Raw genomic sequence first — 12,011 nt, 5'->3', positions numbered from 1 at the left:
ACATTATAGTCTTTGATATCAATGAACTATATTTGGACTAAACTATTTGTAAATGTTTATGAAGTATTGGATGATGAATATACATCAAATAAATATGAATTTCTTGATATACTAGTTGATGTTGGATTGAGTGGTCCTATCTTTATCCATTGTTTGAAAAAAAATATATCGCTTGTTGAATCCATTTTGATATAACCATGAAGACGCAATAGATGAAAGGCAATTATATGATGTTTCTTTTGTTGAGATTCTTATAAAGTTAACTAAAACACTACAAATGTCCAATCAAACAAGTTTACAAGAAACTTTTATAGCTCTCCTTATGTTTGCTCTGCCACTTGTACAACAAGACTATGAATTTTGGGAAGGATTGATATCCAACCTTGAACTCAACATGGCTATAAGAACTTAAACTTTAACGAGTCACTTGAAGATTAGTGGTGAATACAACTTTTCATACCACTCAACTTGTATAGCATATCATGAAAATCATGCTTTGTTGGCGCGCACTTGTTCAAGATGGTAGAAATGTCAAGAAAGCCCTTGATGAAGAAGTTTGTATAGATGATAATTGGAAGGTCTTACAACTAAAGGGAGATATTACATAAACATAAACCAAATAGTAAAGATATTCTATGGATTCATGAAAAGTATTTAAGTATTTCCACAACTATACATAAATCAAGGAAGCTCCAGCTTGATTTTCATCACCCTATGTTGCATATAAAAGAATTTCTAGATAACCAGATATTTCAAACCATCTTACTATAATACATCATGATTTCTTTGAAAGGAAAATCATAGAAAGTTGATGATGTTTAGTTGTTTACTTGGAGTTATGATGACATATAAGGTAAGTGAAATAGTGAATCGTATCCATCAGATTAATTAGTGATTCAATTCATTATATTAAATAATCACAGTGCGACGCAACGCCACCGGATTCGCAATATATGTACAAGCGGACAGAAGGCGTTCGTATGCCCTTAAATGAAATCCCAGGCCATTTTCTAAACGAAATCACTTGCGCAATGGATCATATTTAAATATTTTAAAATGCCCCTTATGTATTAAATATGATCCCTTATTCCCTTAAACTAAAAACACCCTGCATGTGCTTCGGTCAATGCATTAAAGTTACAAACGCCAATGTCCGAGAATGTTGCACAGGGTTAAATGCTAAAACCTGCATGTGCTCTAATCATCACATCCAAGTCCCAAATCCAATGATTCGAGAATGCTGCGCAGGTCAAATATTCAAGTTTCATCCTCCTTGAAAGGACTAAAGCCGACACGACTTGAATTACAAAATACCTCCCAAATTCCTACGAAAATGCAAGTGACTTCAAACTTCACCCCGATGATGGCCGTGTTGACAGAAAATCTCAATCGGATGGGTCAAATCTCAAATACAACAAAAGCCCAAATTCTTGAAATGAAATATATCATCTAAAAACTTAAAACTAAAACACATTCATCTTCCGCAACTGTTTATCAGGGGTGATAAATTTGAAATTAACCTTAGCTCACAAAGAGCGAATGTGTGTCGGATCGCTAAGATTCATCCTCAAATAGTCTCTTGCCAGCAGGGACGTGGCACATGCCCTCTGATTGGGTGATTTTGCCGCAAAATGACACCATTATATTACGACCACTGCCAAAGCTCGTATGTTCCCTAAAGGCGTCAAACCCTTAAGCGATGAATCATAGGGTATATTCGATGGGCATAAAGTTCTCTGTCAGCTAAGATGGATTCAGATCTATCTCCTTAGACAAATACCAACCCATGTCTACATGGTATTCTTGGATGAAGCAACTCATGGCTGCCGATAAGGTACCTTCTGTCAGGTTAGGTCGACTACCTCCTCTGACTAAGTAGATCAAGGAACATGACAGCCCGGGACGACAGAACCATGGAATCTTGATCAGGCTCGTCTTCATTCCCCCCACCATGGTGATAAACTCTAAATTCCAAACTTCAAAATTCAAATCCATGATTCAAACCCTAAAATTGTCGTTATTATATGTTGAATCTATAACTCATGTAACATCCTTAATGATTAGCCTTAATCGAAGTTCTCTCATGTTATCGGGACGGGTAATTAACTATAGGGGCTTGCGCCTATAGGAAACCGGGACTCAGATCAAAAAGTCCTCACAAAATGAGGGCGAAATCTCTGGGTAGTGTCTTATCTAAAACCTAATCTGCCTTCTGAAATTTCACCCAGAACTTAATCTCGTTAAAACTTGCTGCCGCCATCGTCACACTTAAAAAAAAAAAAAAAAAAGAGATCGATGGCGCGGAGAGGCTGGGGCACGCAATCATGAAATTTTCGAAGCCCACACAGTTTAAAAACATGATATCAAAGTCTGTATGCAATGCATGATAAGCTATGATGTTTTTATTTTAGAAATCGGGATTTATAACTTTGCCACCTAAAGCATAAAGCCAAGCAACCCAACAATGAAGTATATGTAAATACTCATAGCAAATACAAAATTTTTTGTTTGGTCTTTAAAAGCTTTCTATTTTGTTTGAAATCTTAAGTATCATTTGTAATTGATTTTATTTTTATGATTTATTTTGTAAAAAAAATATTTGTAGAAAATATATCATAAAAAAAATCAAAACTTTACTTAAAACTGGAAGTAGAGATTTTAACACTTTCAAGTTAAATTCCATGAAGTTTGAAGTCATTTTGAGTTAAAATGAATTTTTGAATCTTTTTGTAAGTTTTAGGTTAATTTTTTAATTGTTTATTAACAATATTAGGTGATTTTCTTTTAGTTTGAAAAATTTTCCCTCTAATCTAGAAGATCAAAGGATTGATTTAAATTTGGTTTCAAAATTTTAAGAGTTTATTTAAATTTTTTTTTTAATTTTAGGTTTATTTCAAGGGTATTTAACTTAGAAATTTCATTATGACTAAAGCCATAGCCCAAATCCCTGTGAGAAAATTCAAGGGACCTAAGACATCACATAAAACTCTCCATATGAAGAGCAAGCAGTTATGATTAAGCCACTCAATTAAGCGATTTGGTCAAAATATATAAATCCAAATTATTCTTGAAACATATTGATTTAGGTCTTGATTTTGGACTTATTGGATTCTCCTCATTCCATTGATTCAATAGAGGGCTTAATCATTAAATTTGAATAAATGGTTGAGGGAAAATGAATTCTCAAAGTTTCTTTTCATTTTCTAAATTAATTAAATCCTAAATCCTATTTTAATCATCTCTGTGCTGAAGTAGCAAGTCTCATGGTCCACACAGGATTGGTCTAAGCCATCAATCTTGGATCGAACGGCATAGATCAATCCCTAAAATAGCATGGAATAGTTGCAAGATATTTTTATTAAACTATATAATATTGTTCGCTCTAATTAAAAGAAAATAATGGTGATTCTATCGTCTGTTATATCCAACTAAAGATAAAAGCTGTTATTCAAAATCCTTTTGATCGGAATTCTCTTGATCTATGAAACCAAGAAGGATAATGAGAGTAGGACATCATCCAATGGTTAGATTTATATAGGGTCCGATTCACAATGTGTGAAACTAAAAATCTAGATTATAGGGATTTAGGCATACATTGATCCAGAACAGCTGGCTGCAAGAGCTTCGCTTGACCAAGACCAAATAGTTTAATGAAGGTTGCCTCACCAAAGAATGGTTAGATCACCTCAAGCAATTTTGTCGAACAAGAGTTGTTAGAGCTTGGATGTTTTACTCATAGAGAAGCTAAGGGAGGGGGATGGTTGGGAACACTCAGTAACTCACTAGGAAAGCCAAATGAACTCTTATCGCACACTAAATCAGACCATGTAAGGTCAATTTATAAATAAAAAGTGATATGTATTTGGACATAATTTCAGCCATCGTCGCCGATGCTAGCCAGCGAGGTCATTAGGGGTCGTCAATTAGGAGTGGGATAATTGTCTTAGCTAAACGTTTAGAGGGAGTAAGGTCACATGATGTTGTTGTCTACCAATATACCAGCCATCTGAGGTGGTGCCAATTGGCCTACTAACTAGGCAACCCTCAAGGAGAAATGACAAGCCCAAGGAAGGTCATGGGTCAGCTTGGGTTTGGTTTGAAAGCTTAGGTTTAAATGAATAAGGTACAGTCAATAGGTTTGACCAAGTTGGGCTAACCTAAGTTAGGACACCTAGGAGGGGTATCATAGGGTGTTGGGAAGGGTTAGGTAAAGTTTGAAAAGGTTTGGAGTAGGTCTACTTAGGTTTGGTTCAAGTGAACCTAAAGTGGGTCACTTGGGCCTTTTAGTCAAATTTGGGTTGATTATAGTCATGGTCAAGGAGGCTTGACCATGTGTCAAGCATGAGTCTAAGTGTTCTTGGGATGAGTAAGAGCATTTAAACTCAATAACAAGGCCATTGGGTTTGAAATGATTGGTTGGATTAGATTTAGAGTTTTAAGGTACAGGGTTGATTAAGTTAACCCTACGTTTAACCATGGGTCAAATGGGTTGACTAGGACTCTTTGACCCATGGGCGAGTCCAAAAGCATGCCAAGGTGTCCTAAGATAGATCCTAGTGTCATGGGCCACCTAAGGTAGGCCCTAGGATGGGTGTCATAGGGCTTAGGATAGATAGGTCATTTTAGCTTGACCTAAGGTTGATCTAACATTGACTAAGCAGAGTCCCTTATCTATCTAGGGTATTTAGGGAGTATCCAATGATTCTTAGGTGGCTTCTAGATAAGTCCATGGTTAACTGGACCATGAATGGCCCAGTTAAACCCAAGGGCCTCCCTAGCTTTGAATTTTGAGTTTTGGATTTGGCTTCAACTTACTAAAAATGGGATTGAAAAAGGTTGAAAAGGTTCCTAATGGGCTTAGGAAGATCTAGAGTAAACTCCGAAGGGTCCCGGGCACCACCTAAACACACTAGGGTTAATGAGTTAATGGGTCTCAAGGGTTCAACATAGTACCTTAGGACTTGAGCTTTTTATGACTAGCAAATGCAAAGTTATTTAGAATCCATCAAACACGGTTCTATAAGCAAGGACCTATACTAAGGAAAAAGATCCTATTAGCTAAACATTTGAAGGTTTTGTTAATCTCATTCAGAAATGAAATCAACAAGGCTTACACTAAAATTGAGTAAGGGAGGCTATAAGAGTTGTTTCAAACGTGTTTGCTAGTGGGTTAGTCCCAAGTATATGAATTAGCATTACTTCAGTCATTTTTCATACCAAAACCGAAGTCTAATCAAACCAATTGTTGATTGGAAAAGTTTTTAATCGAATCTAGGCTAACTTTGAATAGGACTAGCCAGGAACTGGCTGAAAGTGGACTATGCTCAATTTAAACTCAGGGCATTGGGCTAATAAGCCAATTAAGCATGGATCTGCTTGATTTAACCAAAGCAAACTTATTAAGGTTACTTTAGAGAGACACCCTTATTGAAGCAATAGACATCAGCGCTAGGTTCAGTTTCAATTTAACTGGGTCTAGCGACATTAGGTAATCTCATTATATTAATGATCAAGTAGATTCTAGGTTCTATACTTAGAGCAACACTTTGCTCCATGGCCAATTCAGTTAGATTTGGGTGGGCTCCATTTGAAGGAAATTTTAAGTCTAGACCATTTAGGTTCAATCTTTGATAGCCCGAGCTCTTTACTGCATAATTGAAAGCCTCCCAATTACTCTTGTGCCAAGTTGACTCTAAAGGTTTGCAAATTTGGCCTAGCATTTGGTATGTGAGCTGTCTACTAAATCAACATAACATTCCAAGTCACCTGAACATTCAATTGGTTTGATTGTAACTATTGGAGCTTGATCTAAGATTAATGAGCATCAGCTCCGCCTTATAGGCCTGGTTATCTATTAGCAAGGTCTTTAAGCTTAGACTATCCCATCTAGATCAGTTATATGTAAGTCAAAAATGGATGGGGTCATTAAAGTATATCACAATTTCAATGCTAATCCAAGCGCTTTATGGAGCTTGAAGACCAAATACCTAGGGCTTTGGGTCATATATGGGTTATTACAAGACCATCTCCGTTTAACCATTAAAAAAAACTACTAGTGCAAGATTGGCTCACTAAAAGGAAGTATGAATCTGATGGAACTTGAGTTGCAAAATTCGGAATCCAAGAAAATAGCCCAAAAATAGTGGAAGAAAAGAAGATTGCTTGGATGAAAACACTCACAAACACTTCCTTTAGTCAAATATCAAAAGACTTACAAGTTTCCACGGATACAATGCTCCCAATTCGAGAAGGGAAGCTTTCTCCCAAGCCCTAGAGAAGAAGAAACCTAAAACAGCCACAAAACAAGATACCTCCAAAATAAACCCTAACTCCCCTTAAACCCTCACATGATCCCCCCCCCCAAATACCCTAAACACCCCTAGGGCAAACAAAATTCCCTCCCTTATTCATTTGGTGGGCCCCTTGGGCCCACCCGCCCCCCTTCTTTCCCTTCGGCCGACCGCCCAGGCAGGCGGGTTCTCCGCCTGCAGTAAACAAGAACCGGCCCTTTTTGGGCCGGTGTTGAAGGTGGATGGACCGGCTGGTCCGGTCCATCAGAATCAACCCAAAAGTGGGCAAGTCACAGATGTCAGATACATGGTACAGGCAATGATCCCTAGCATAGGCCTATAATAAGTGATCGATTTACATTGGATGTGAGCAACAGAGAGCTCTCCAAGCTTTCACCTTGACTGCCTGGGGACAATATGAGGTCATCCAAGGAAAAAGGGTGCTCGAGGGGCTTCTACACTAGCGTAAAGCCCGACTGAGTCAACTAGGATAGAGTGGCAACAAAAAGGTGTATTCTGAGGTTATGACAGGTCAGTCAAGGCTACACTAAGTAAATCTAAGGAAACAAAGCCAGCCTTAAATCTAAGTTCCCTAACCTTTTTTGATGTTAACAGGACCTACATGAAGACTTTGAAGAACATCATTAATGTCAGAGTTAGATCTATGCCGAGGGATCTCATTATAATTTACCCACTAACAGATGAATGAATATAATAGCAAATAGATAAAAAGAATGGTTCTTTTTTTTTCCATAAACTTGGTAACAATCTTGATATCCCGCTGATCAGTAAGATTTTGGAATTTCACTAGGTAGTTTTCTTCAGAATTATCATGCATTTATTGCACAAGGAAGGTTTTTGGGCGCGTCAAGTGAAAAAAAGGTAGAAAATGTCAACTTATAACAGACCAAGAAACACAAATTAAATAAGAGAACAAATCCAAATAATTATAAATTTTGAATAATAACTGTTCTACAGCTTTGAATATGACTTACATCCATAATGGTCACAAGAGAATCTGACAGCAATAGAGGACCAACAGATGCAGCAGCTGCATTCAATGTTAACCGTGAGGACAGGTCATCTCTGGACAATGTTTCGACCTGAGAGTGGAAAAGAAGCAAGCCTTTGTAAACAAAAATAATATCCAAAAGCATGCCGACAAAGCATGAAGTTATTTTCTAACACTTGAGTTGTTGAGATACAATACATAAATATATCAAAAGAAATTTGCATGTAGCTATGGTAATCAACTGATAATATCATAGTTTAAAATGGCGCAATATGAGGCTCGCCTTGAGGCCCGCCTTTGCGCAATTCTAGTAAAAAACGCCTCGATGCTTATGCCTCGAGTTTTTTTTATGAGGCTTGCACCTCAACTTGGTTGAGGCCCGCCTCGCCTCACTGGCATGAGGCTTACGCCTCACGCTATATATATTAAAACTTACATAAATCTTGAAGTAAATGTCCGACATTGGACTCTATAGGAGAGGAGGAAGGGGAGAGAGCAGTTCATCATAATGATGATTCAAATGAAGAACCCCTTAGAGATGACAGTGCTGATGACTTATGAGTTCTTATGTGATGTGTCATTGCTATTTATTTTTGGAAATTTGAATTATATGTTAATGAAAAGAATATTGGGATTTGGGAAAGATAGAATTTTGAGTTGAACTATATTTCATGTTGTCTTATTATTGGGATATTTTGATTTCACTTCATATCTTATGCTTTTTTATGTTTTATATTATTCACTCATTAGTATATAAAAATTTTATCATTTTATATTTACACAATCTTTTGATTTTGAGGCTTACGCCTCAAAATGCCTTGAGGCTTACGCCTCGCCTCACAAATGAAAAATACCTCAATACTCGAATACGCAATTTTAAACATTGGATAATATCAACGTTTAAGGACTATTCCTTATCAATTTTTCAAGGTGTCCTGATAAGAAGGATGCTACATAGGTGTTGGCTCAAGAAGAACGGCGCGTTGGCACGAATCCCGTGTTAAAGACATAGGATTCCATTTTCCTTAAGTCAGATTGCAGTTAACTAGATTTCCACCGAATATGGTGTCAAAGTTTAACTATATTTGGGTCCTTGCTTCCCATAAATACAAGCACTCATAGTTAATTACCTCTCTTAACACATAAAAAAGAACTCTCAATTAAGAATGAATAATTTTAAATATTTTAGTCACAGTTGTGGGAGAAAATGAAGGTAAACCCGATTAAAATCCCATGGTTCCGTCGTCCCGGGTATACCGTAGGTTTCAGTTTATCAACACTAGCAATCAATGAACGTAGTGTCCATGAAATATGATTAGCAGCCATAGGTTACCTTCTCTCAGGGATCCAAAGTAAACTGAAGTTGTTAGGTGTATGTTGATTTGGTTTAAGTTCGAAAAATGTGGTTTGAGGTTTATATCTATTAGAATATCCAGAATTTAATTTGGTTTGGATTTATAACTTCGTTTAGAAATTACCTAGATGTTTAAATTGAAGTGGGTCTTATGGCTTCTCCTTGAAGTAGTCCGGATGCTTAAATTTGGGTTGGGACTTACTGCTTTTATTGAAAGTAGCCCGTAAAGCGGGTCTTATGGCTTCTGAAGAAGCGCACTGGTGGGTCTTACAACCTAGCCCTATAGGCTAAGCTGCCCATTAATTTTGTTTATTTAGGTTTTAAGATCTTACAATTTATTTCGCAATTTTCTCATGTGTGGGTCTCACAACTTCACTTAGAAATTGTCCGTTGATGGATCTTACAACCTAGCCCTATAGACTAAGCTATCCAATTATTTTGGTTGAGGGTTTGATATTTCATTTAAAATTTTTTCAAATAATATGTCTCATGACTCTCATTAGAAGTTGTCTAGTTATTTGAATAGGATGGGTCTTATTGATTTTCTTGGGAAGTAATCCAATGGTGGGTCTTACAACAAAGCTCTATAAGCAAGGCTGGCCATTTTATTTAGATTTAATTTGAGAGTTTAATATTTCTCCTAGGAGTTTCTCTCAAATAACAACTCCTGCAACTTCTTTTGAAAGATACCTGAAGATGAGTCTTACAATCTAGCCCTTTAGACTAAGCTTCCCATGAGTTTTGTTTGTTTGGATTTTATGACTTCCTTAGTAAGTAGCATGTAGATTTGTAGGACTTACTACTTCTCTTTGGAAGTAGCCTGAAAGTTCATGTTTACGGTAGATCAGATTTTACCTGTAAGTTATTTTGTTTGTAATTGTTTGCTAGCTTGACACTAGACTTTAGTTTTCAGTCATTTACCAGCAGTTTGTTTACTAGTTTGACACTTACTGGCCATCAATTGCTGTTTAACACTAGTGCTTCCACTACAATACTGTTGTTTGACACTAGTGTTTCTATTACCTTGCTCTTTTTCTTTCAATACTATAGATTATACCAATAATTACTTTACTATATCAGTAGTTCTTAACTAAACCAGTAGTTACTTTACTATACAAGTAATTACTTTACTATACTAGTAGTTACCTTTTTTTTCTTTTAGTACTATAGCTTAATTTAGCACTTGCTCTTTTCTTGTCTTAGCAATTTAATTTCAATGCTAATGAGTTTTATTTGCTTGTTTATAGGAGCTTGTTTTGTTTTGGAGCTCGCACAAGAGAGACTTTGGAGAGTTTGGAGGAGCATTGGAGAGCCTGTAGATGAGCATTGGAGATGCTTTTCTTTTGTTTGAGTTATAGATTTAGGAGTGTAGTTTTAGTGTAGCTTATACTTTATGGCTGACTAGTGGGAAATTTTTTTTTGCTATATTCAAAAGAAAACTCAGCATAGTGGCTATCTCTATATTAATAGATTAACTAATTAAAATTTTAATTTTAATAAACCAATTAATCAATTTCAATTTTATTGCACTCGAATTTTCAATGCTCTCAGATATTAACTCTCGTATTTTAAATTTACTCTCGGATAATTAAATAACCAATTAATTAATTTTGCTCTCAAATTTTAAATTGCTTTTGGATAATTAATTAACCAATTATTTAATTTTGATACATTGACCTTAGTTAACCAACTAATTTTAATTAATTAATTATAATTAATCAATCAAAATTAATTAACTAATTTTAAACAATTAATTCATTTAAATTAACTAATTAATTTTGATTAATAAATTTTAATTAATTAATTTCCATTAATTTTAGTTAACTAATTTCAATTAATTTTGATTAATTACCTTTAATCAATTAATTAATTTTCATTAATTAGTTTTAACTAAAATTAATCAATTGATTAATTAACATTAAAATTGAATTGTTCTTCATTTTTTATGATTTTCCAAGGCAATTTCGGCAACCTCTTTACGTTCCCTCCCTAAAAGGGGAGGTCGGGGCAGCACTTACAGTTGATTTCTTCCCAGTCGGATCTACGATCGATGACACGAGGGCATCGATACGACTTCATCCCGATTGGATCTAAGATCGAAGATACGAGTTCTTCAATTTATAATCATCCCGGCCAGATCTAAGATCAATGGCGCGAGATCTTCAATTTGTAATAATCCCAGCCGAATTTAAGATTGAAGGTGCAAGGTTTTTGCAATTAAATATGATTGTTTGCTATAACATTTATATAATTATGCATATTTTTATTTTAATTACTTAGACTGTCGATTAGTATATGCCTTGTATCAAGTATTGAAGTGCATCGGTAGTGTAAGCCGGATGAGATGTTGGTTGGAACATAATGTGGAGTTACTTATGAAGTGGAGACAAAAGGTATTGATATGTACAAGAGTTGGCACCGGAGCAAGTACACAAAGTGAACGGTTCGTGCGTAAGGCTTAGGTGTGGGAGTCTGATCAAGTAGGCAACAGGAGTCTTTGTTCGTGAAGCTTGCGTGCAGACAGAGCAAGCGACGGGTCAAGTTCGGAAAGGGGATTTGCCAACGGACGGGAGAGGCAAGCGCAAGCGGTGGCTTTAGTGCAGCGGAATCGCATGTGGAATAGGTAGGAGGCGGACTACAAGTGATGGAATTTCTTGCACAGGAGTTGCGGGCGTTCGGTCGGCAAAGACAGAGCGAGTCCGGTTAAAGGAGTTGGGTGACGTTCAGTATTGTAGCCGGAGTAGAAGCATAAGGCAGGCTCGTGAACAGGAGGCAGGCCTATGGTCTGGGCTATAGTCGACGAGTGGAGGGATTGGACGGGTCAACTTGCAAGATATTGATCATACATAATAGGAATGTGAGGAAGCAAAAGTGAATCTAAGATCCTCTCTTCAATTTATGTCCTCGTTTTATTGATTAAGCCGTTGAATGTCAGTTATTGAAGCGAAGCCTTGCTTCATTTGGCACGAATCTCTTGAATAGGGGTCGGATCGGAGGAGGCATTGGAAGAGGTTTCCTGAATAGATGCATCTCATCAATTTTCTTACATTTTGTTTCTTTATTTATTTAATTATTTATTTTTCTGTTATGCCGCCTCTTTCTTTCCCTTTTTTTTTATTGATCAATAATAGGGGATGTTTGATTTGTTGAAAAAGGAATGCATAAATAGTGTAAAATGAATTTAATGCATTTAAAATATTTGAAGTTTTGGATGAAAGTAAAAGGAATGCATGAGATTACTTTTTTGTTTGGTTTAAAATGAAATGAATGCAGGGTAAAGTCCAAAATGGTGGTGGATTGGCCGGTGGCGACTGCAGTTGTGGCCAATACGAGCAGCACTGGTGGCCAACAACAG

At 36.4% G+C, this 12,011-nt stretch overlaps 1 protein-coding gene across 3 annotated transcripts in view; it reads right to left on the bottom strand.

Moving 5' to 3' along the window:
• Positions 1-12,011, bottom strand: part of LOC110097086 (maspardin) — a 64,454-nt gene that overhangs the window by 20,616 nt on the left and 31,827 nt on the right. For all 3 annotated transcript variants that reach the window (XM_020823318.2, XM_020823319.2, XM_028692624.1), the window contains exon 6: positions 7,286-7,393. In XM_020823318.2, the coding sequence (XP_020678977.1) occupies positions 7,286-7,393 (108 nt within the window). The remainder of the gene's footprint in view (positions 1-7,285; positions 7,394-12,011) is intronic.

The sequence above is a fragment of the Dendrobium catenatum genome, unplaced genomic scaffold (assembly GCF_001605985.2).
Source record: "Dendrobium catenatum unplaced genomic scaffold, ASM160598v2 original_scaffold_244749, whole genome shotgun sequence".
NCBI lineage: Eukaryota > Viridiplantae > Streptophyta > Magnoliopsida > Asparagales > Orchidaceae > Dendrobium > Dendrobium catenatum.
Note: the sequence above shows the minus strand (reverse complement) of the source record. Positions and strands in the feature narration are given on the sequence as shown.